At 43.2% G+C, this 26040-nt stretch overlaps 2 protein-coding genes across 2 annotated transcripts in view; both read right to left on the bottom strand.

Annotated features, from left to right (window-relative positions):
• Positions 1-9380, bottom strand: part of LOC124036433 (tricarboxylate transport protein B, mitochondrial-like) — a 40243-nt gene extending 30863 nt beyond the window's left edge. Inside the window, exon 1 of the mRNA XM_046351019.1 lies at positions 8942-9380. Coding sequence (XP_046206975.1) covers positions 8942-9053 — 112 coding nt within the window. The 5' untranslated portion in view covers positions 9054-9380. The remainder of the gene's footprint in view (positions 1-8941) is intronic.
• A 1302-nt stretch (positions 9381-10682) lies between these two features.
• LOC124036435 (clathrin heavy chain 1-like) overlaps positions 10683-26040 on the bottom strand; it is a 36085-nt gene continuing 20727 nt past the window's right edge. Inside the window, exons 23-32 of the mRNA XM_046351020.1 lie at positions 24460-24624; positions 24245-24352; positions 23943-24110; positions 23686-23835; positions 23401-23532; positions 23174-23284; positions 22926-23096; positions 22028-22249; positions 13609-13684; positions 10683-13397 (exon numbers count right to left, since the gene is read on the bottom strand). Coding sequence (XP_046206976.1) covers positions 13231-13397; positions 13609-13684; positions 22028-22249; positions 22926-23096; positions 23174-23284; positions 23401-23532; positions 23686-23835; positions 23943-24110; positions 24245-24352; positions 24460-24624 — 1470 coding nt within the window. The 3' untranslated portion in view covers positions 10683-13230. The remainder of the gene's footprint in view (positions 13398-13608; positions 13685-22027; positions 22250-22925; positions 23097-23173; positions 23285-23400; positions 23533-23685; positions 23836-23942; positions 24111-24244; positions 24353-24459; positions 24625-26040) is intronic.

Below are 26040 nucleotides of genomic sequence, written 5' to 3' on the forward strand. Positions count from 1 at the left end.
TCTCTCTACCTCTCTCTCTCTACCCTCTCTCTCTCTACCTCTCTCTCTCTACCTCTCTCTCTCTACCTCTCTCTCTCTACCTCTCTCTCTCTACCTCTCTCTCTCTACCTCTCTCTCTCTACCTCTCTCTCTCTACCCTCTCTCTCTCTACCTCTCTCTCTCTACCTCTCTCTCTCTACCTCTCTCTCTCTACCTCTCTCTCTCTACCTCTCTCTCTCTACCTCTCTCTCTCTCTCTCTCTACCTCTCTCTCTCTACCTCTCTCTCTACCTCTCTCTCTCTACCTCTCTCTCTACCTCTCTCTCTACCTCTCTCTCTACCTCTCTCTCTACCTCTCTCTCTACCTCTCTCTCTACCTCTCTCTCTACCTCTTCCCTAGGCTGTGCTCTCTCTCTCTGTCTCTCTCTCTACCTCTTCCCTAGGCTGTGCTCTCTCTCTCTGTCTCTCTCTCTCTCTACCTTTCTGTGTCAGTTCACAAAAATCAATGTGTTTTCAAATGACACTGACACTTGTTCTTAGTGGGAATTGATGTACCTAGAAACCAGTTTACCATTTCCTACCCAGCAGTCACTGGGAGAGAGGCTCTGCAGGGACAGACAGAGGGGCTGTCAAAAACAGAGCATGCACAGCATGTAAACCAATCAGACAACTAGGATATACAGTTGAAGTCGGAAGTGTACATACACTTAGGTTGGAGTCATTAAAACTCATTTTTCAAGCACTCCACAAATTTCTTGTTAACAAACTATATTTTTTGCACGTTGGTTGGGACATCTACTTTGTGCATGACACGAGTAATTTTTCCAACAATTGTTCACAGACAGATTATTTCACATATAATTCACTGTATCACAATTCCAGTGGGTCAAAACTTTACATACACTAAGTTGACTGTGCCTTTAAACAGCTTGGAAAATTCCAGAAAATGTTCATCTGTACAAACAATAGTAAGTATAAACACCATGGGACCACGCAGCGTCATACCACTCAGGAAGGAGACGCGTTCTGGCTCCTAGAGATTAACATACTTTGGTGCGAAAAGTGCAAATAAATCCCAGAACAGCAGCAAAGGACCTTGTGAAGATGCTGGAGGAAACAGGTACAAAAGTATCTATATCCACAGTAAAACTAGTCCTATATCGACACAACCTGAAAGGCCGCTCAGTAAGGAAGAAGCCACTGCTCCAAAACCGCCATAAAAAAGCCAGACTACGGTTTGCAACTGCACATTGGAACAAAGGTTGTGCTTTTTGGAGAAATGTCCTCTGGTCTGATGAAACAAAAATAGAACTGTTTGGCCATAATGACCATCATTATGTTTGGAGGAAAAAGGGGGAGGCTTGCAAGCCGAAGAACACCATCCCAACCGTGAAGCACGGGGGTGGCAGCATCATGTTGTGGGGGTGCTTTGCTGCAGGAGCAACTGCTGCACTTCACAAAATAGATGGCTTCATGAGGTAGGAAAATTATGTGTATATATTGAAGAAAGACATCAGTCAGGAAGTTAAAGCCTGGTCGCAAAAAGGTCTTCCAAATGGACAATGACCCAAGCATACTTCCAAAGTTGTGGCAAAATAGTTTAAGGACAACAAAGTCAAGGTATTGGAGTGGCCATCACAAAGCCCTGACCTCAATCATATAGAAAATCTGTGGGCAGAACTGAATAAACGTGTGCGAGCAAGGAGGCCTACAAACCTGACTCAGTTACACCAGCACCAGCTATTTTCATCAGTACATTTTGATAGAGGAACTAGAGAGTTTATTTGCAGGAGTGTATTAAACGCAAGGTAACAGTGAAGGAGTGTATTAAACGCAAGGTAACAGTGAAGGAGTGTATTAAACCCAAGGTAACAGTGAAGGAGTGTATTAAACCCAAGGTAACAGTGAAGGAGTGTATTAAACGCAAGGTAACAGTGAAGGAGTGTATTAAACGCAAGGTAACAGTGAAGGAGTGTATTAAACACAAGGTAACAGTGAAGGAGTGTATTAAACGCAAGGTAACAGTGAAGGAGTGTATTAAACGCAAGGTAACAGTGAAGGAGTGTATTAAACGCAAGGTAACAGTGAAGGAGTGTATTAAACGCAAGGTAACAGTGAAGGAGTGTATTAAACGCAAGGTAACAGTGAAGGAGTGTATTAAACGCAAGGTAACAGTGAAGGAGTGTATTAAACCCAAGGTAACAGTGAAGGAGTGTATTAAACCCAAGGTAACAGTGAAGGAGTGTATTAAACCCAAGGTAACAGTGAAGGAGTGTATTAAACGCAAGGTAACAGTGAAGGAGTGTATTAAACGCAAGGTAACAGTGAAGGAGTGTATTAAACACAAGGTAACAGTGAAGGAGTGTATTAAACGCAAGGTAACAGTGAATGAGTGTATTAAACGCAAGGTAACAGTGAAGGAGTGTATTAAACGCAAGGTAACAGTGAAGGAGTGTATTAAACACAAGGTAACAGTGAAGGAGTGTATTAAACACAAGGTAACAGTGAAGGAGTGTATTAAACACAAGGTAACAGTGAAGGAGTGTATTAAACGCAAGGTAACAGTGAAGGAGTGTATTAAACACAAGGTAACAGTGAAGGAGTGTATTAAACGCAAGGTAACAGTGAAGGAGTGTATTAAACACAAGGTAACAGTGAAGGAGTGTACCACCTCATATAAATAACACTTTCCTAAATAGAGCCCTACCCAACCCTGTCCACCCTTACCCTTAATATAACCCATCCACCATACAGGACACCAGAGTTACAGCAAATGTTTCTATGTTTTAAAAGTCAACTCGGCGATCGCATGATTGTTAATGACTACAGGCTATAGCACACTTGGCAAATGATGACACGGCCAAAATGAAAACAAAAAAAGGAGAAGAGAAAGGGAACAATGTGAACATCACCATCTCTCACACACACACACACACACACACACACACACACACACACACACACACACACACACACACACACACACACACACACACACACACACACCACTGAGGCTGATCATCAGTCCAGAGCATGTACAGGGCCTTCAGAAAGTATTCATACGCCTTGGTTTATTCCACATTTTGTTACAGCCTGAATTTAAAATGGATAGATGTTGTTTAAGTATCTCACCCATCTACACACAATACCCCATAATGACAAAGTGAAGAAATATTTGTAGAAATGTTTATTTAAAATGAAATACCTAATTGACATAAGTATAACAACCTTTGGAATAAGTCAAGGGGTATGACTACTTTCTAAAAGACACTGTATAACTGTGGACCTGCTTGAGTGGATAGGCTGCAGCCCAGCAGTAGACACATATCCCAGACAAGCCACCCAAAGGCACTTTTCACACCATTACACACAATTAGATCAAACATGGAGAAGAGACAGAAAGAGAGAGAGAGAGAGAAAGAGAGAGAGCAAAGAAAGAAAGAGAAATAGAAAGAGAAGGTCATACAGACAGAGAGAGGTAAGATGTATATCTCTCTCTGTCTGTATGTCCTTCTCTTTCTTTGCTCTCTCTCTGCTCATATATATATATAGAGCAGAGAGAGAGAGAGAGAGATGGAGAGAGAGAGAGAGAGAGAGAGAGAGAGAGAGAGAGAGAGAGACAGAGAAAGGGTTAGATTCAAATTAGGAGAGAAAGGGGATAGCAGCAGATGGAGAGCGATCAAGGGAGAAAGAGGGAGAAAATAAGTGCATTTATTTATTATTTATTTATCCAAACGTGTCAATTGAGAACAAATTCTTATTTACAATGATGGCAAAGAAAGAGGGAGATAGAGAAGAGAAGACCTCTGAAGTGCTATCTATCTGCCTGCTGTTGAGGTAAATCTAATGAGTGTTTTCCACATCTGCTCCTGATGAGAACTTCCAGTTTTTCACTGAGAAAAACAAACTTTCAAATCACCCAACCTGGCAACCAATAAACATAAAGAAATCTGGCAACCCCACAGTTAATGGACCAGAACACAGTTTATGGACCATAACATGCAAGAACCAAAACACAAAAAATACTAAACAGGGGGGAAACCATTTGTACTTTAAATGTATTCTTATTTATCCAGACCAGTCACATTAAAGTGAAATATGTTCTTCAACAACAGAGTGAGAGAGAGAGAGAGAGAGAGAGAGAGATTAAACTACAAGTTGTTTTCAGACCAACTCATACATTTAATCATGTACATATATGGACCAGAACACTATCATTTGCAAAAGCCAGGACACCAAATTACCCGAAAACCCTCTCTATACCTTTAGTTATCCAGGCTCATCTCATTTATGTAAAATATGTTTATCGGGGACTTGGTGTGAAGAGAGATGAGAATACAGGGGAGAGTGTAGAAAGATGGTGCCACATGTCCCTATTCCTTAACCCCAATGTAGGCCGTAGCCAGAGGTCTTAACATCAAACACCATGTATTAATACAGTCTTAATATTTCTGTTTGCCTCATCTGAAAGATGAAAGGAATTATTCATCTATCGTCTTCCTTTTTAGGCTTTGCCTGTTCAAAACACTGCTCCCAAACCCTACACTAATGTTTAATTACACATGTCTATTAATTTTACATGGAAAATATTTTGAACTGCTACTAACCCTCCAGTAGGCCGTTCCCTGCAGACTGGATGGACGGAGTCTGATGTTGTTCTGGCAATGTTGTTGTGTTTTCCTAAAACAGTTTGTCTCTCATGAGGATGAGTTGGATGTTATTGTCACTTTCTTAGACAGCAATGAATACATCTGTCAGAGAGAGAGAGAGAGAGAGAGAGACAGAGACACAGAGAGAGACAGAGAGAGACAGAGAGAGACAGAGAGAGACAGAGAGAGATAGAGAGAGACAGAGAGAGAGAGAGACAGAGAGACAGAGAGACAGAGACACAGAGACAGAGAGACAGAGAGACAGAGAGACAGAGAGACAGAGAGACAGAGAGACAGAGAGACAGAGAGAGAAAACAAAGAGGCAGGAGAGAGAGAGAGAGAGAGAGAGTGTGTATGTGTCTGACAGAAAGGACAACAGGGGTTTCATGATTTGACGTCTTGCCCCTCAAGGCGCTGGTGGGTCATGAGTCATAGATTCAGAGTGTATTGCCTAGTGCATAGTGCACAGTGTGCAGGGTTCAGTGGGGTATGAATGAGCAGGGAGTGAGTGCACACTTTGACAAGCCCTCTGAGTCTAAGAGGAGACAGCCACTCAAAGAACTTAACCGGCTGCCCTGCGGCAAGAGTGAGAGTGAGAGAGAGAAAGAAAGTTAAACAGAGCAATACAGTGCTCTCTCAGACCTCACACACATGCACACAAAACCAACACACACACACACATTGTATGACAATAAAAACCTCTACTACAAAGGAACACACAAATACAAAGAAAATCAGGACCAGAAACCCATTTAAAGTTCTCAGCCCCAGGCCAATCCTGTCTTATATCATAGCCTCCACCTCTCAACATCGGCCATCACCATTGGCTGCTGAGCCCAGGAGAGGGAGTATAAAGAGCTCATACACCCTTCATGTAGAAATGTGCCTCATTGCCATTGTCTGGGTTTGTAAGATGCAAGATTTTTCTTCCATTAAGCTATGACTCTCAATGTTCTGTCCATATAACTTCCCCCCAGTGGCTCCAGGCCGATACAAGAGACCAATACACACACACACACACACACACACACACACACACACAGGGTTACTGTAAGGGTGAGACAGCACCATTAGCTAAGACTAAACAATGTTTCTTTTACAACGCCAGATGTCATCTAAGAAGACAAGCTCTCTCTCCCCCATTCTCTCTCTCACTCTCCCCTGCTCTCTCCTCTCACTCTCCCCCTCTCTCTCCTCTCACTAACTCACTCCATCCGGTAGGCCATCATTGTAAATAAGAATTTGTTATTAACTGACTTGCCTAGTTAAATTAAGGTTAAAAAATTTTTTTTTTTAAATCCTCTCATCCCATCTTGCATTACAATCAGTCCCAAAAGTGGAATATTTCTCACAAGTTAAGCTAGGTCCGTTATGGCACCAGACACGTGGAGTCATACTAGAGGCATCCAGGCTATGGTCTTTATCTACAGCCCTGAGTTCAAACAACCAGGTTTATGTCATTGGCACAGAAAGATATTGTTTTGCTGTGGTCCTAGGGCCAACAAGGATACTCTCAAGGATATGTACTTTGGAACTCAGCCAGTTACTGAGAAAAGACTGCAGGCAAAGGAGAGGGGGCTCTAACAAGCAGCACACACTCACAATCTCTCGCATTCACACACACTCATTACCACTCCGAGTGCAGGGTTAAGTAACCAGATATAGCTATGGTTCCATGTCTAGGCACTGAGAGAAGTGCTTGTCAGATTTATTAACTGTCAAACCGGGTGTCAGGAGGATTCTGTATAGTAAAGCATTTGCTTGGCTGTTGATTGAGTAATATCTCAGGTCAGAGTTATAGACAAGAGCATTTTACCTGATTGCTTTTATCTCACTGAGTCACAGCGACTCCTTCTCTGAGAGTAGATCAGTTCCTAGGGTAACAGTGTGATTTCAACACACACTCATCTACTATACATACATACACAAGCCATTAATCAAAATATCTAAATATTCTTGGTCTCCCCCTAAATTTGCACCCATAGATTCAGACAGGATGAAAAACAGAGAAAGAGAGAGAAATATATTCTATAGATAAGGAGTAATCAACTGGCTTTAAAGAGTCGAGTGTACAACTACACAAACAGCTTAAATAAGAGTTGGGCTGACAGAGAGAGAGAAGAAAGATGGAGTCTGTTTCGGCTGTTAGCGTTCCCAGCCAGCTTGTCTGGTTAGTCTGGTTGAAAGGATAGGAAGGGAGGGAAGGAAGAGGCCAGGCGGGTTTCTCCAATCTAACATCTAGATGGATGGCCTCATTTAAATGTACCAATAGCTGAGAGGAGGAGAGTCTGGAGAGACTGTGTGTGATTATGGCACCATAGTTTATTAGGATTGTGAAAGGATATCTACAGAGGAAAAGGTTGCACAAACCTGCAGTACCAAAGAGTACTGTATGAAACTGTGCATGCTGGCCAGTTTTACAGCTGGAACAACATTACTACAGTACAAGGTTTCAGGGTCACTGTGGTCTCTTGTCAAGGCTGTAATCAATAGAGTGGTGGTCTCTCCATGAGGGTGTGCCTCTCAAGGCCTCGAAATGCCCTGCCTCACTCTAATCACACACAAAGTGGTGGGGGGTTCATGAGTTTCAAATGCAACCAGGTTCAGTCTGAGGTTACTTTGACGAACCAATATGCGTAATATCCTATGGAAGAGTATGTATGGGATATGGGCCTGTTATAACTGCATACTGCAGCATTACTAAGAGTCTGTATGAGTTTGTATATTACTACTGCATTATTCAACCTAGTCCTCCACTATAACAGACATGATTCTGCCCTTTTATACATGCACTCACGCCACTGAGGAATATGTTTATTGTGAATCTCATGCTTTCTACACGTAGGCCTAGTGTATGGCAATTTTGTAATCAAACTACTGAAACCAAATGGCATATCAATGGTTTATGTATAGTACAAGCACAACCCCAGATTCCTGAAGCCTTAATTGAACTTAATAGCATTATCGAATGACAGCATCTCTCCTTCAGCATGGTCCACATTTAAATATATCCAGTGTGATGTGGTTGAAGGTAACTAGCAGTGATCAGAGTAATAGAATGTCAGTGCACTGATCCGACCGTAGCAGTTTGGGGCTACGGAGAGAGACCCTGCCAGCCAGGCAGGATAAGGACACAAGTAGAAAACAGATTCTTTCATTCAGTGCTTGAGAATGTCTTAAGTCCTCGCTTTACCAGTATCCCTCACAGCAGTGGAGGTTTCAGAGATGAAGGCTACTAGCCTACTACTACTAATGGGGAGATGTCTCAATACTCATTTTAGAGACATTATCCTGCTCAGTCCACAGTGCTTGGGTTTCTATATTTGATCCTCATCCAATGCTTGTTATGGTCTTTCTTAAGACACAGAGGTGGTGGTTTTACTTCAAAGACATTCCAGTCCAATTTCAGGGTTATTCGTTTTAATTTCATTTTAAGGATACACCCGAGAAACAGAACAGGGCTGCAGAGTGGGGACTACATACCTTGGCCTGCTAAGAGTCTGCCTGTTAATTCCTCTGAACCAGATGGAGATACAACAGATGCTCTTTGTCATCACAGGTACATTGCACAGTAACATGAATGAAGGATCTGTATATCCTAACATATGCAGGTAAACATTTCAGCATTCCCCAGTCCTTCTACCTGAGTAACTACTGTCTGCTGCTGAGGGGGGAAATGAGGGGTGTTGGCTTTGTGGTGACCATTCATAACCCGGCAGTTGTTTTGCAATACCGTATTAGAAGGCTAGTGTTACAACAGTCAGTTACAGAAAAGATCATAAGATCATTTCATAATCATCCATTTTCAAGTATATTCGAAATCGTATTCATTAGAATCTAAATAATATTAAGTGAATAATAACAATAATAAAGCCTACAATTCAACAGCTCCATGTAGCCTACTAGTCTAAAAAGAGTTCTACGGGCAGCTAAGCAAATCGCCTCTTTATTGAAATGCAAACATACAGCGCATGTTAAACTGACAATAATAGACACCGAAGACTAGCATATTCCAACTTTTGTTGTGAATTAACTGTTGAACACAATACAAAACATGACAGTTGTAACTTATTCTAATGGACGCTCTCGCTTCGTGCACGGCTTCCAATGAAACACCGTCAGTACATCATTTACAACCCCTGGCTGTCAAGTGAGTGACATGATCAGAAACAATGTTACTTTACTATACAGGCTAATGTTTTCTCTCCACGACGGTGCGCTATACAGTAAAGTCACTTTAGTGTGTATCTGAAAAATGTTAAGTCATCTCTATTGGCAATAGGTGGTGTCTGAACAAATGATGACAAAACTTACCTGCTAGAATTGCCTTCCCTGGGTGAGTTAATTTCGCTTTTCCTCCAGGTGCCGCCGCCGCCAGACACCTGGGTCTGTGAAAGAGGCTGGTGAATTTACTGTTTCCTTCCATTGTCAAGAAATAATTCAACCAATATCTATCTAGCTATAAACTAAGTCTACGAAAGTCCTTAAACTAGTTTCTAGTTGATATAACGTTCAGTGGATACCATGGATATCATGTCAGACATCCGCTGTATGTGGACAGTAAGCTACTACACAGCTCGCAGTTGCGGGGAGAAAGCCTATCTATCCCTGGGGCGGAGGGAGGAGAGACGGGGCATGTTCGTTCCACACCAGGAGAAGGGCGGGGCTGTGTCGCTCTCGCTCTAGTCTAGGCGCGTCACATCCTTGTACGCGTCAACTCGCAAAAATGCATACATTAGCAAACATACATTTCTCAGTTCAGAAAACAAACACACCGCGATGTAAATTAAAGTATCAGCCCCAGTAGAGAGCGTAATGTTGAAATAGCACCTTCCTCCACCCTGCTCCCATCAGAGCAAGAGAGCCGTGGTACAAAGGCGCTTCAGACACAAAACACCATCAATCAAGTGGTGTGACTCAGTGACATCCATCCCCCTTATAGGCTACATCCATGAGAAGACTGCATCCACAACAATATCCATACAGATATGTCTTGCTATGAATAGAAACATATCAAAATAAAGTTTAAACCATCAACTATTTTATTTTGTTCCTAACCTCACTTACAAATAAGACCTATGCTTACATAATTAACTTTTTACCATAACCAATTTTTCACTTATCTATTCTGATTATCAAGTTGAATAGATGCTGCTTTGCATTGATGTAGCCATTACAGAAGGCCTAGTACAATAGGTGTACAAAAAGGCAGTTTCTCCATCAGTAGCAGCTCCCAGGTTGAGGACAAAGTGCAGCAGTACATTTAAACTCAACTGATCCAGGGGCAGTTTTGCTTCTCAGCTTCAGCTGGTGATCCGCAGGACTGTGGCATCAGAAGTTGAGGGCACAAGTCACAACACTCTCTCCACTATTTATTGTAAATCCAAAGTAAAAAACATAGCCTGACATATCGGTCAGAGACCTTCAGACAGACCCTCAGTACTGGTCCTGAAACCACTCTAGTAGAGTGAAGTCTTGCCATGGAGTAGTCTGGCCTGGTTACATAACTATATGTGCTTTTACAAACTCCCCTGACTTGTCATAGGAGTAGCTTGGCTGCTAGAGGATTTCTGCAGTGCAAGACAAAGACCAGTTGGATAGAACAGAAACCGATACATTCTGGAGATATACAGTCCATTGTATTGTATCGATTGCATTGTCAGAACTAAAAGAAGCAAGAACATCCTTGAAGTGGCGAAAACCGCTCAACACCAAACCTAATCTCAGACGTTTGTTAATGACCGATGCTCCCCAAGGCAGGAAGTCAGATTTCATTGTCAACTTACTCTATACAATTTGCTTGAACTATTCATCATAAGGGCCACACAACATATCAATGACATAGCACTTCATGAACAGCCGGGAGGGACAGTGTCATAAGCTGAGATGAACCATTGTGACAGTCTGTGCCAGTGTTATGTAGGCCTTATGACCAAAGGTTCTTAGGAAAAGCCGGGGTTAATAGTATGACAATGCAAACATATGGTATTACCACAAACATCCACGTTCCCTCTGGGGTTACTACTAGGAGCATTGTGAAATGATCACAGCCAGATGTGTGTGTAAACTTTATTATCCTTGAGAACACTTGTCTTGAACAGAGAGTAATGGGTGTACACAGGTCAGATTTCAGTGTTTTCTACAAACCTCAAGCCAACATTTGTACAATATCGTGGCACAGCTCCGGATGCATGAGGCCAGATTTACCCATAAACCATGGCGGTAGTTTTCCAGAATATTCTCACTAGACATGTGCTACTTGAGGAAGAAAACAAACCCTAGAATGATGGCTGCTGCAAGCAATCGTTCTGAAGAGTTTCATGTTTGTAATCTGCTCTTTTTGTATACTGTCAATTTTATTTTATTTTCAAGTATCATGTTTATGACCAACTACAACAATACACTATAGACAATGCATACTGTATGGTATTCTATCATACAGAACTTCTTTCTTTAAGTATAACAACATATCATAAATTCTACAATGTTTCTTCAGTACATTAAATAACTCTGGATCACTGGCACAGGGACATACAGGAGTTCTATTCCCTCTTATGTTTATTCTCCTTTGTGTAATATTGGACTTCCTTCACACTCCTGTTAGTTGGTGTCCGTGGTGGGACAGTAAAGGCTTCAAAATACATGTGTTCAGCCTTGAACACAACATAGGTAATACTTGTTATTAAATGCATAACATGGACATTGTGCTCCTGGTTGCATTGTTACAGCATTATATGTTTGGCAGCACATGCAGACATCAGCATTTAGCAGTTATGTTTCACATCATCATCATCAACTCCAGAGCTGTGGGATCGTGTACCATACATCACAGTGTTAAGTGGAGAGACCCAAACGTCCAGGTTAACTTAGATATTATCAGCTAGCACATGAGCATTTGGAGAGGAGAATCAATGCAAACCTCCCCAGTCTTGGTGTTGTCAACATATCCCTACATGCTTGATAAATTACACACAGTAAAAGTACACCATAATACCAATAACTAGTGTTCCTATTCCATAGTACTGTATAGTGTTGCGTATTCAACACATAGTACCTGTTCAGATGGACAAACAAAAACTATTGAACAGAAACAGTGGTGAAACCAAACGTAGGAGAGTGGTGAAACCAAACGTAGGAGAGTGGTGAAACCAAACGTAGGAGAGTGGTGAACCAAACGTAGGAGAGTGGTGAACCAAACGTAGGAGAGTGGTGAAACCAAACGTAGGAGAGTGGTGAAACCAAACGTAGGAGAGTGGTGAAACCAAACGTAGGAGAGTGGTGAAACCAAACGTAGGAGAGTGGTGAAACCAAACGTAGGAGAGTGGTGAAACCAAACGTAGGAGAGTGGTGAACCAAACGTAGGAGAGTGGTGAACCAAACGTAGGAGAGTGGTGAACCAAACGTAGGAGAGTGGTGAACCAAACGTAGGAGAGTGGTGAACCAAACGTAGGAGAGTGGTGAACCAAACGTAGGAGAGTGGTGAAACCAAACGTAGGAGAGTGGTGAACCAAACGTAGGAGAGTGGTGAACCAAACGTAGGAGAGTGGTGAAACAAACGTATGAGAGTGGTGAAACAAACGTAGGAGAGTGGTGAAACCAAACGTAGGAGAGTGGTGAACCAAACGTAGGAGAGTGGTGAACCAAACGTAGGAGAGTGGTGAACCAAACGTAGGAGAGTGGTGAACCCAAACGTAGGAGAGTGGTGAAACCAAACGTAGGAGAGTGGTGAACCAAACGTAGGAGAGTGGTGAACCAAACGTAGGAGAGTGGTGAACCAAACGTAGGAGAGTGGTGAACCAAACGTATGAGAGTGGTGAAACAAACTTGAAAAATGACTCAAAGTTGACACCTCCTGTACAAGGCCAAGCTGTGCTCAGAGGGCAGGGGCACTGCGTGATGAGCCCTTCACCCACTCCCTCTCTGGCTCCTCAGTAAAAGTCTCCACTACCAGTACTCTATTATCATCTCTAGAAAAACAAATATTTAAAAAAGCTGCTCTATGGTTGATACAGTCTATGGAACAGTGATAGAATATACCTGGACAGAGTGGTGTACTGTACGTTAGCTTTTACCTGCTAGCTATTTTCTCTAGGAGCTAAGAGCTGTCGCCATGCTGTGCAGTGGTGAATGGGGGGGGCTGGTCAGGCCAGCCTAAGTAGAGGGGTCAGTTAGCCTTGCTCTAGTCCATTGGAGAGGGAGGGGGAGCAAGAGGAGGTGGGGAGTGAGGAGATGGGAGCAAAGAGGTCTTTTTGGTTGAGTTGGGTGTGGTGATGGTGGGGCTGAGGTTTGGAGTGTCCTAGGTGTCTCACAGAGTAGAGAGATTGTGTATTATGGGTTTCAAGGCAGGGAATCCATATTGAATCCATAAGCAAGCTGCATCTGTAATGTATTTGATCCCCGTGTAGGGTAAGTGTGATTCAGGTTGTGTAAGAGGGGTTGGGATGTGGGGTTACTGGGGCCTTGTGCTCTACATGATCTGCAACCCAAATGGACACCTTAAAGCCTATATAGGACACTACTTCTGACTGGAGCACTATTGGCCCATTTGAGATGCATGGACCCATGTTGTAGCCGTAGGGGGGGCTGGGTGGGGTAGAGGTGGTCTACATGTTGTAGCCGTAGGGGGGCTGAATGGGGTAGAGGTGGTCTACATGTTGTAGCCGTAGGGGGGGCTGGGTGGGGTAGCCTGGAGCAGTGTATCCATAGCCTCCTGGATATCCTGGCTGGGGAGCCACTGGAGCGGAACCTGCTGTCAACATCAGCTGTTGACCTGTATGTGTACACACACACACACACACACACCACACAGTTATACATACAGGGTTGTCTATATTTCATCAGTAACACACAGCCGGTTTTCTAGCGTTACATTCAGATTCCACCACAGAGGATTCCTTTAACAGGCTAGAAGGAACCGGAGCAGAAGAACTGGAGCCAGTTTGGGATTTTAAAAGCATCATAGACTGAGCTACTGAACCTACCAAACACTATGGGGGTGGGATCTGGGACTTTTTCCTCAGTCTTCCTTTGGCTTTCTGACTCCTCCAGTTTGTCCACCTGAGAACAGAGGGTAAGACAGGAGTCAGAGAGAGGAGCCAGTCAGCTGCCTAATGGGTGAGCTCACTAGACAAAAATAAAATTAAAATAAACTACAAATCTTAATGTTATGCAGACAGAAATTAATTTATTGGTGTTAACTTTTGTCATGAAGACAACACTACACACAATTATACACTACACCTTTCAATATCATAGTTTATAGACCAGTATATAGCTCTACAGTGAGGATGCCTTAGAGAAGATGTCATGCGGAACTGGTGAGAAACTTCACTACAGCTTTCCTTACAGGTGAGGAAGCGTCTTTAAAACTACTCTTTAAAACTACTCTTTATTAGCATTTCATTGAGTCTCCTGTTGAGAAGCTCAGTCCATGCCAAGATACTGACAGTCCACTTTTATCCAATCTTAGAAAACACAAACACATCTCAGTCCAGGAGCAAAACAGACAAACCTAAATCATAACTTAGCATGCTTCTACTACAGGGCACTCCTTACCTAGCAAAATGCTACATTTCATCAATTCATCGAGAGCTGTTTATCAAAGGTATTTTGCTTGGTTAAGAGCATGCATCTTTATTTTCCTTTTTACTGTAAGCAGTACATTTAACTGCTATCTTATCCAAGGCTAGTTTGTGGTAATTTTGTTAAAGTAAAATATGCAGCAATCTTCCCAGGCAATAATTCAGAAGTGTGAGAAGCACATGGTCAAATAAAGGCTAAATAAAACATAAATCAAGCAAGGATTCTGATGTATTCAAGAGTCAAACAGAAATGTCATGTAATACTCCTTGTATAAGTCTTAGAAATCACTCCATCTACAGGTAGTTCAAAATGCTGCAGCTCGGCCTTTAACGGGCACCAGGAAATGTAACCATATCGCACCTATTTGAGCTTTTCTATAGTGGCTACCAGTCACTTTTACAATTGATTTTCAAATTGTATTAATCACGTTTAAGGCTAGGAGTGGTTTAGCCCAATCCTATATCTCAGATCATTTATCTCCCTTTCGAGCCAGGACACAGCATGAGATCCTCTGGCAGAGCAACGTTGACCATTCCAAAGTCTAGGTTGAAAATAAAAGAACACTGGGCATTTGCCTTTAGGGCCCTTAAGACTTTGGAATGGATTTGCAGATTCAGTGCCTCTTTAAATCCCCACTGAGGATCCTTTCGTAAAGATACTTTTATGTATGATTTATTAGCGTTTGTTGTTTCATTGTCCTTCCTCCAGTCTTTATTAGTACTTTTTAATTGTATAATTTTATGATGGGAAGGACTTTGTTGCCTCTATTGAAAAGCGCTATACACATAAAAGTATTATTAATAATAATAAATTCATGCAATTAAATCATTAAGTTATTCCAAACGGCAAAGGGCATTTGGAATCTCTTATGAGTAATAGCTCCAAGTGACAAAGATGTGCCCGGTCTGTACAGCCAATTAAATCAAACCAACTGAACAATTACAATGGAATACCTACAACATAAACTGGCAGTGTAATGGTAAGAATTTCAGCAGCAGAGGGGAAAGAGACTACAAGGGAGTACAGGCCTCTTATGATTCAAATCATTAAAGTGTAGAAAGCTAGTAGGGAATATGGTGCCATTTGGGACACACAGTCAGTGTGTGGGAGAGGTGCATTTGGTTGTCTGTGGCTGTATACCTAGGGAATCTTCTCACCATGTGGTACTGTGCACTACACTGTTGTTAAAGCTATATGAGAATAGTACAACAGATCTGTATCTGCAGCAGGGGTCTGCTACTCCAGTCATCCAGGAAGCGCCACTTCATCTGCTGCCCATCTAACCAGGTGAGTACAGAGGAAACCAGCAGACCCTGCAGCCCTGGAGCTGCTGACTACTAGCCTGGTCCCAGATCTGTTAGTACTATTGCCAACTCCATTGCCGTCATTGTCAGGCCAATATGTGACAAGGAGTTGGCATGATAGAACAAACAGATTGACACTCAGGCTAGCTGACTACTGATGTGGAGGATTACAGCACCTTCCAGAGTTGTAGACTGGAGTCACATAACGTGGACTCGAGTCACAAATATCTTGACTCAAGACTTGACAGATAATAAAAATAACTTGACACAAGACTCGACTTTGACTTGGAACTTATCTGGCCAGATTTCGTAATGTTTTGTCTGTCACTCATTTTGTGGATTATTCTACACAGCCAGAGGCAGTAGCTTCACACTTGCAAAAAAAACCTGCAAAGATTGTCTAGTGAAATGTACACTGATTGGAGCTAGTGAACAGATTGCTGATTTGCTGTGCAAATGCGCAAATGTCAAATTGTGGAGAGAGGATTGCCATATTAAAGAAAATAAATATGTATCTTCAAAAATGGTTTGGTGATCAAGAATATTAACTGTTTACTTTTCAAGCTCACCAGCAATGGAGCAACAACTACTAGCATGGGCCTACTGGTCTTTTGGTATGTAACAATTGCTTGAAAGTGATCATTTACTGAAGCTTGCATTTGGAATTTGTTTTTCAAATGAATTATTGCTGTGGCGAAGGCGCACCATAGTCGCGGTCTTCACTTGCGGTCTCCAAACTCCCATAAGTGAAGTGCTTTTTCTCTTGTTGAAAATGTTTGCTTTTAATTTCAAACATTTAAATGCATAGGTCCCATGTGGTCAATCTATATTACATCTAATACCACAATAATTGCTTGAGTTTCATCATTCCATCCCTGTAGTTTATTGCAACATGTAGACATTTCTATTTCATGTTTGATAGGCCTTTCATTTAGCCAACCATTTCTTACCCTCAGAGTGGCATGATGTTTATTGTGCACATGAACGTTCACAAGCCTCATGAGGTACAAGTTCTCTTAATTTAATTCAACATATGGTTTCCTTTGTTCAAATTTCCCAGAGTTGCGTGTGTCTGTGTCCTACTTCCGCGTTCAAAACTACCGGAAACTCGGAAATCTCCGACTTCGGTACATTCAAGACAACTAGGAACTTGAAAAAAAGCGAGCTCCGACTCAACGGTCATCCAACTTGGGATGTCGGGACTCTATCTAGAGCTCAGACTTTCCAACGTGATATCACTGACGTCATGATTTGACCTGGTACTTTTCCAGAGTTCCCAGTTGTCTTGCAAGCACCATTAGTCTCGGTCATTCTGGTTGTGCGTAACATGAGCGTGCACGCCTCAGTGCCCATAGAAATAGGCCTGTGCTCCACGCTTTGGAGTCAGAACGTTGAATAAAATAAAATTGTTCCATGTATGCATGGTGTTGAAATATCAATAATAATCATTACATCTGATGAAGAGGAACGTACCAATGGATGTGGAAATTGCCTTTTTACATTGTAGAACCAGTTTATTGGTTGTAATTGCCAATTGGGAAATTGTATGGTCCTAGGGGCCAAGTGCTTTTATAATTTATGTAGACCTACCTGTTAGAGCTTTGGTTTCTCAAGGAGAGGCTGTGCAGTCTTGCCCTCTACCTGTGTCTGTTCAGATAGGACAGGTTAAGCCCGATACAGAGGATATTTCTTTTGGGCTATTGCTTGTGTATATTTGGCAAATCTACGTATACCTTTTGTAGGATATGGCACTTTCACCATTGGATTACCAAGGCCTGTAAATACATCTACACTGAGCACATCAACCTGCCTTGCCTTCTGCTGATGTCATGCCCTCACGACTGATACGTCACTATTTTACAATTACATTGACTAGTCAAAATGTGTTGTAGACACACACATATATATATATGTATAATATATATGTTTTTTACTTGACAACTTGTGACTCGACTTGGAATTGACTCGAGTCTTGACCCGTTCTACTTGTGACTCGAATAATAGTGACTTGGTCTCACCTTTGGCACCGTCCTACCATGCGTTACTGTTCTACCATGCGTTACTGTTCTACCATGCGTTACTGTTCTACCATGCGTTACTGTTCTACCATGCGTTACTGTTCTACCATGCGTTACTGTTCTACCATGCGTTACTGTTCTACCATGCGTTACTGTTCTACCATGCGTTACTGTTCTACCATGCGTTACTGTTCTACCATGCGTTACTGTTCTATCACACCGTCCTACCATGTGTTACTGTTCTACCATGTGTTACTGTTCTACCATGCGTTACTGTTCTATCACACCGTCCTACCATGTGTTACTGTTCTACCATGTGTTACTGTTCTATCACACCGTCCTACCATGCGTTACTGTTCTACCATGCGTTACTGTTCTACCATGCGTTACTGTTCTACCATGCGTTACTGTTCTACCATGCGTTACTGTTCTACCATGCGTTACTGTTCTACCATGCGTTACTGTTCTACCATGCGTTACTGTTCTATCACACCGTCCTACTATGTGTTACTGTTCTACCATGTGTTACTGTTCTACCATGCGTTACTGTTCTATCACACCGTCCTACCATGCGTTACTGTTCTACCATGCGTTACTGTTCTATCACACCGTCCTACCATGCGTTACTGTTCTACCACACCGTCCTACCATGCGTTACTGTTCAACCACACCGTCCTACCATGCGTTACTGTTCTACCATGCGTTACTGTTCTACCATGCGTTACTGTTCTACCACACCGTCCTACCATGTGTTACTGTTCTACCATGCGTTACTGTTCTATCACACCGTCCTACCATGCGTTACTGTTCTACCATGCGTTACTGTTCTATCACACCGTCCTACCACGTTACTGTTCTACCATGTTACTGTTCTATTCCTACCATGTGTTACTGTTCTACCATGCGTTACTGTTCTATCACACCGTCCTACCATGCGTTACTGTTCTACCATGCGTTACTGTTCTATCACACCGTCCTACCATGCGTTACTGTTCTACCATGCGTTACTGTTCTATCACACCGTCCTACCATGTGTTACTGTTCCACCATGCGTTACTGTTCTATCACACTGTTCTACCATGTGTTACTGTTCTATCACACTGTTCTACCATGTGTTACTGTTCTATCACACTGTTCTACCATGTGTTACTGTTCTATCACACTGTTCTACCATGTGTTACTGTTCTACCATGCGTTACTGTTCTATCACACCGTCCTACCATGTGTTACTGTTCTACCATGCGTTACTGTTCTATCACACCGTCCTACCATGCGTTACTGTTCTACCATGCGTTACTGTTCTACCATGCGTTACTGTCCTACCATGCGTTACTGTTCTACCATGTGTTACTGTTCTACCATGCGTTACTGTTCTACCATGCGTTACTGTTCTACCATGCGTTACTGTTCTACCATGCGTTACTGTTCTATCACACCGTCCTACCATGTGTTACTGTTCTACCATGCGTTACTGTTCTACCATGCGTTACTGTTCTATCACACCGTCCTACCATGTGTTACTGTTCCACCATGTGTTACTGTTCTATCACACTGTTCTACCATGTGTTACTGTTCTATCACACTGTTCTACCATGTGTTACTGTTCTACCATGTGTTAGAACCAAAAAATTTGATCATATTACTCCAGTGCTAGCCTCTCTACACTGGCTTCCTGTCAAAGCAAGGGCTGATTTCAAGGTTTTACTGCTAACCTACAAAGCATTACATGGGCTTGCTCCTACCTATCTCTCTGATTTGGTCCTGCCGTACATACCTACACGTACGCTACGGTCACAAGACGCAGGCCTCCTAATTGTACCTAGAATTTCTAAGCAAACAGCTGGAGGCAGGGCTTTCTCCTATAGAGCTCCATTTTTATGGAACGGTCTGCCTACCCATGTCAGAGACGCAAACTCGGTCTCAACATTTAAGTCTATACTGAAGACTCATCTCTTCAGTGGGTCATATGATTGAGTGTAGTCTGGCCCAGGAGTGGGAAGGTGAACGGAAAGGCTCTGGAGCAATGAACCGCCCTTGCTGTCTCTGCCTGGCCAGTTCCCCTCTTTCCACTGGGATTCTCTGCCTCTAACCCTATTACAGGGGCTGAGTCACTGGCTTACTGGGGCTCTCTCATGCCATCTCTGCAGGGGGTGCGTCACCTGAGTGGGTTGATTCACTGTTGTGGTCATCCTGTCTGGGTTGGCGCCCCCCCTTTGGGTTGTGCCGTGGAGGAGATCTTTGTGGGCTATACTCAGCCTCGTCTCAGGATGGTAAGTTGGTGGTTGAAGATATCCCTCTAGTGGTGTGCGGGCTGTGCTTTGGGCAAAGTGGGTGGGGTTATACCCTTCCTGTTTGGCCCTGTCCGGGGGTGTCCTCGAATGGGGCCACAGTGTCTCCTGAACCCTCCTGTCTCAGCCTCCAGTATTTATGCTGCAGTAGTTTGTGTCGGGGGCTAGGGTCAGTTTGTTATATCTGGAGTACTTCTCCTGTCGTATTCGGTGTCCTGTGTGAATCTAAGTGTGCGTTCTCTAATTCTCTCCTTCTTTCTTTTTCTCTCGGAGGATCTGAGCCCTAGGACCATGCCCCAGGACTACTTGACATGATGGCTCCTCGCTGTCCCCAGTCCACCTGGCCATGCTGCTGCTCCAGTTTCAACTGTTCTGCCTTACTATTATTTGACCATGCTGGTCATTTATGAACATTTGAACATCTTGGCCATGTTCTGTTATAATCTCCACCTGGCACAGCCAGAAGAGGACTGGCCACCCCACATAGCCTGGTTCCTCTCTAGGTTTCTTCCTAGGTTTTGGCCTTTCTAGGGAGTTTTTCCTAGCCACCGTGCTTCTACACCTGCATTGCTTGCTGTTTGGGGTTTTAGGCTGGGTTTCTGTACAGCACTTTGAGATATCAGCTGATGTACGAAGGGCTATATAAATAAAATTTGTTTGATTGATTGATTGTTCCACCATGCGTTACTGTTCCATCACACTGTTCCACCATGCGTTACTGTTCCATCACACTGTTCCACCAAGCGTTACTGTTCCATCACACTGTCCCACCAAGCGTTACTGTTCCATCACACTGTCCCACCACGCTGTCCCACCACGCGTTACTGTCCCACCACACTGTCCCACCACACTGTCCCACCACGCGTTACTGTCCCACCACACTGTCCCACCATTTGTTACTGGTCCACCATTTGTTACTGGTCTACCATTTGTTACTGGTCTACCATTTGTTACTGGTCTACCATTTGTTACTGGTCTACCATTTGTTACTGGTCTACCATTTGTTACTGGTCTACCATTTGTTACTGGTCTACCATTTGTTACTGGTCTACCATTTGTTACTGGTCTACCATTTGTTACTGGTCTACCATTTGTTACTGGTCTACCATTTGTTACTGGTCTACCATTTGTTACTGGTCTACCATTTGTTACTGGTCTACCATTTGTTACTGGTCTACCATTTGTTACTGGTCTACCATTTGTTACTGGTCTACCATTTGTTACTGGTCTACCATTTGTTACTGGTCTACCATTTGTTACTGGTCTATGTTCTATCATGTGTTACTGTTAACTAGGAGCAAGCAGTCAGGGATTAGCAGTTAGAGGAGACCCGGGGGTGGTCAACCCTGGTCCTAGAGCACAGGAGGTTAGTGGCACCTTAATTGGGGAGGACAGGCCCGTGGTAATGGCTGGAGTGAAATGATATCAAACACATGGTTTCTATGTGCTTGATGCCTAGAGGTTTTTGTTTCAGCCCTGTACTTACACGCCTGATTCAGACTTCAATCTAGAAACAATTTGCTGAAATCAGGTGTTTTGGTGCTGGGCTGGAACATAACTTCACAGGGGGTGCAGGGTTCTCTAGGACCAGGGCTGGCCAGCACTCCCTCCAATATCACACTGTTCTACCAAGGTAGGTTACTACATCAGATCTATGTTACAACAGAAAACAGACAGAACAAAAAAATAAATAAAGATCCAGAGACCGTCACCTTCTCCGCAACCTGGAAGAGAACCAAAAGTTATTTGACCTCACATGGCTTGGGGTCAAAGGAAGTGGTGTCATGAGAGATTGCTTTAACTCTAGAGGAATGCTAAGGTTCCCCAATTTAGTGGCTCATGTTTTTAACTTCGTGAAGAAATACAAAATAATCAAGTTGTATAATTGTACAGAATCATTCTAGCCTTTGAAAAGAAACCGAGTGAAAGCATTCCCTAGCAGCATTATCACATTTTTAAGTAAACTTTCCACTACTTTACTCTTCATTTGTATTGCCAAAAGTATTGCTTCATTTCTACCCTGTCTGTTAGCAGGAAGAAATCCATTATCTTATATTTTACAACATTTTCACCCACTGAAAACAAATGTGATGTGTGTCCCAAATGGCACCCTATTCTCTATATAGTGCACTAATTTGACCAGGACTCATAGGGTTCTGTTCAAAAGCAGTGGCAGACTGTGCTTGCTGTGTTTACAGCAGGACTTACCTTGGTGAGATACTCCCTCATGACCTGGATGAAGTATGGCATGGCAAAGTCCATGATGTTGTGTCTCCAGGCCAGCTCCAGCACCACATCAGGGTGCAGCAGGTCATAGGAGGCAAACAGACAGGCAGCGAAACACTCCTTCCTACCCTCCTCAAGGAACCACTGCAGCAGGGTCTCAGCCAACTCTGCATCCTTAGACTCGGCAGCATACAGCATTGCATCCTGACGAACAAACAGGTAGAGGGGGCTTTATTGACTGATCGATTAGTGGATTGATTTGGGATCGATTAAAAGATTGATTTGAAACTACAGCAGGGTGTCTAGAGCATCCAGCATCCCATCCTGAGACAGGCTGACAGAGGAAGGTACGGATATTTTTTTATTTGAAACTTTATTGAACTAGGCAAGTCAGTTAAGAACAAGTTCTTATTTACAATGACGGTCTACCCCGGCCAAACCCTAACACGGACGATGCTGGGACAATTGTGCGACGCCCTATGGGACGCCGAATCACAGCCCGTTGTGAAATCGAACCAGTCTGTAGTGAAGCCTCTAGAACTGCGATGCAGTACCTTAGACCACTGCACCACTCGTGAACATTTTGATTCTCATAGATGTTGCACCAGTGGTTACATACTATTGCAAAGCTGAAAAGCTACAGAGGAGAAAACTGAAGACACTTATTTCAACAGGTTGCAGTTGGCCAAATGTATTCACTAGAATTTCCCTCCTACAAAGCGAAACAGTGTCCGCATCAGGCTATAGTCAGAGTAGAGTGAAATGTTAAGGGTCCAACAACAAAAATGTTCAGTGCAAAAAGAGGAAAACCCTGTGCACAGCATTGTGTCTGCATCCAGACGCTGGTTTGGCAGGAACAGCTAGTATCTAAAATGTTTACCTTGTATAATTTGTCCTTCTTGCAGAGTTCCACGCTCTGTCTCCAGCGGTTGTTGCCTTTGTAGAGGTATGCTGCGATGCGTCTGAACTCAATCAGCTCATGCTTCTCCAGTCTCATGGCCAGAACAATGGTGTCAAAGTTACCATACGCATCGATCGATGCCCTAAGACCCTATAGACAACACAGGCAGACAAATCAGGCTCAAGAGTCTATGGACAAAAACACACACACAGTACACACACACACACCTGGTAGTCCTCCTCCTCTGTCAGTAGGTTATTGAGGGCCTCGTTGACTCCCTTGTTGTTGTGACTCTGGACTGACCGCAGGTAAGGCTTTACCAACTTCAACTGGTTCATCTGGAGACAGACGTCACATTATTTGGTCTTATGTTGCTGCTAAATTGAAAGTGTTCTATTGTGCAATTACATTCATTCAATTCCTGGTTTAAATGACTGTTTTTTTGATTGATTACCTTGGTGAAGTATGTGACCACCCGGCTGTGGTCTAACCGTGGTGATAGTATGGTTAGAAGGTCGTTTGTCAGCAGAGGTTTGTAATCCAGGTAAAAGGAAAGGGATTTGTAGTACAGCTCCACATTGGCCACCTAGAAAGAGTCATACAACACAATGAAGTTCCTTGCGAAGAGAGGTGAAATAGCTAGAAAATGAGAGCAATTGGCTACAGTTGTGGTTAGTATACTTTTAGTCCTTCAGTGAGGTTCTCAACTGTTTTGTGAGAGGACTGCGGAGGTTTTTACCTTGGCGATGATGTCCTTGAACTGCACCTCCTTCCATGCGTCAGTAGGGTGTGACATCATCGTGAGGACAGCATTGTCATACTCCTCGTATTTATCATACAGAAACACTAGCTCCGCCCACAGGTGGGACTGCTCCGCCGCTCGCAGCACCTGATTGGAAAACCGCAGGAAGTGAGGTAACAGACATGACTGATATGGGAGAGAAATATTTACTTCCAATAAATATTTTCAGAGCCACACACACACACACATCACACCTTAGGGATGTTGACACGGGACCAGAAGAGTTCCAGATGTTCTCTCATCTTCTGGGGTTTGAATTTGGAGTAGAGGATGGCCAGCTCTGTGAACATGCCCATGTGAGCGCGCTCCAAACCCAATGCTGCCTCCAACAGGGCTATCAGCTCCTCATAATAGCCCCGGTCCTGATGCACACAGAGACAAACGTGAGTTAACCACAAAACATAGATACTGTACAGACACCTGAAATATCTGAAAACAGTAAACACCTGACAGTAAACTATGGAGGGCCTCATCAGGTGAATGATAGTGTATTTACCTGATAGTCACTGATGAGCTCCTCCAGTTCATCAGCGTGGATGACGATGTGAAGACCACAGATCTGAGCCAACCGAAACTCCTCCCCAGCCACACACGCAAAACACACCTGGGGGGGAGAAAGAAAAAGAAGTCATGATACACAGCCCAACAAATGGAGCTTCCATCTCTCTCTTCCCCATAGAGCAGAATGTGTGTTGAAATGTTAAGGTGCACCTCCTTCCAGGTGCGTGTGCTGTTGGCTTTCCTGGCGCTGTCCACAGCAGCTTGGTACTCTCCTAGGTGGACCAGCGTGGACGCCAGGCGGGCAAAGTTGGACACATTATTATACAGCAGCTTGGCAGCATCATACATGCTCTCCTCAAAACACCTATCTCCCACCTGGATGAGGAGAAGAACAGGAAGAGAGAGAAAGGGATGAATGAGAGGAGGGGGAGAAAGAAGAGTTGAGACAAAGGGTCTCAGTGACCAACCGTTGCATGTTAATATACAGTGTCTTCGGAAAGTATTCAGAACCCTTGACTTTTTCCACATTGTTACTTGAGAGCCTTATTCTAAAAATGTCAAAATAACTCAGCAATATACACAAACACAATACCCAATAATGACAAAGCAAAAACAGGTTTAGACATTTTTGCAAATTTATCAAAAGTTAAAAACAAATACTTTATTTACATAAGAATTCAGACCCTTTGCTATGAGACTAAATTGAGCTCAGGTGCATCCTGTTTCCATTGATAATTCTTGAGAATTTTCTACAACTTCATTCTTATTTGAGTCCACCTGTGGGAAATTCAATTTATTGGACACGATTTGGAAAGGAACACACCTGTCAATATAAAAAAGGTCACACAGTCGACAGTGCATGTCAGAGCAAGAACCAAGCCATGTGGTCGAAGGAATTGTCCGTAGAGCTCAGAGATAAGATTGTGTCAAGGCACAGATCTGGGGAAGGGTACCAAAACATTTCTGCAGCATTTAAGGTCGCCCATGCAAACTGATCAATCGGGGGAGAATGGCCTTGGTCAGGGAGGTGAATGAGAACCCGATGGTCACACTGACAGTGCTCCAGAGCTGCTCTGTGGAGATGGGAGAACCTTCCAGAAGGACAACCATCTCTGCAGCACTCCACCATCAGGCCTTTACGGTAGTGGCCAGATGGAAGGCACTCCTCAGTAAAGGGCACATTACAGTCCGCTTGGAGTTTTCCAAAATGAACCTAAAGGACTCAGACCATGAGAAACAAGATTCTCTGGTCTGATGAAACCAAGAGTGAACTCTTTGGCCTGAATGCCAAGCGTCCCGTCTGGAGGAAACATGGCACCATCCCTACGGTGAAGCATGGTATATATATACATATACACACACACAGTGTGGCAAAAAAGTAATTTTCATCATAGGTACACTTCAACTATGACAAACAAAATGAGAGAAAAAAAAATCCAGAAAATCACATTGTAGGATTTATGAATTTATTTGCAAATTATGGCAGAAAATAAGTATTTGGTCAATAAAACAAGTTTCTCAATACTTCATTTATATACCCTTTGTTGGCAATGACAGAGGTCAAGCGTTTTCTGTAAGTCTTCACAAGGTTTCACACACTGTTGCTGGTATTTTGGCCCATTCCTCCATGCAGATCTCCTCTAGAGCAGTGATGTTTTGGGGCCGTTGCTGGGCAACACAGACTTTCAACTCTCTCCAAAGATTTTCTATGGGGTCGAGATCTGGAGACTGGCTAGGCCACTCCAGGACATTGAAATGCTTCTTATGAAGCCACTCCTTCGTTGCCCGGGC

The sequence above is a fragment of the Oncorhynchus gorbuscha genome, linkage group LG05 (assembly GCF_021184085.1).
Source record: "Oncorhynchus gorbuscha isolate QuinsamMale2020 ecotype Even-year linkage group LG05, OgorEven_v1.0, whole genome shotgun sequence".
Lineage (NCBI taxonomy): Eukaryota > Metazoa > Chordata > Actinopteri > Salmoniformes > Salmonidae > Oncorhynchus > Oncorhynchus gorbuscha.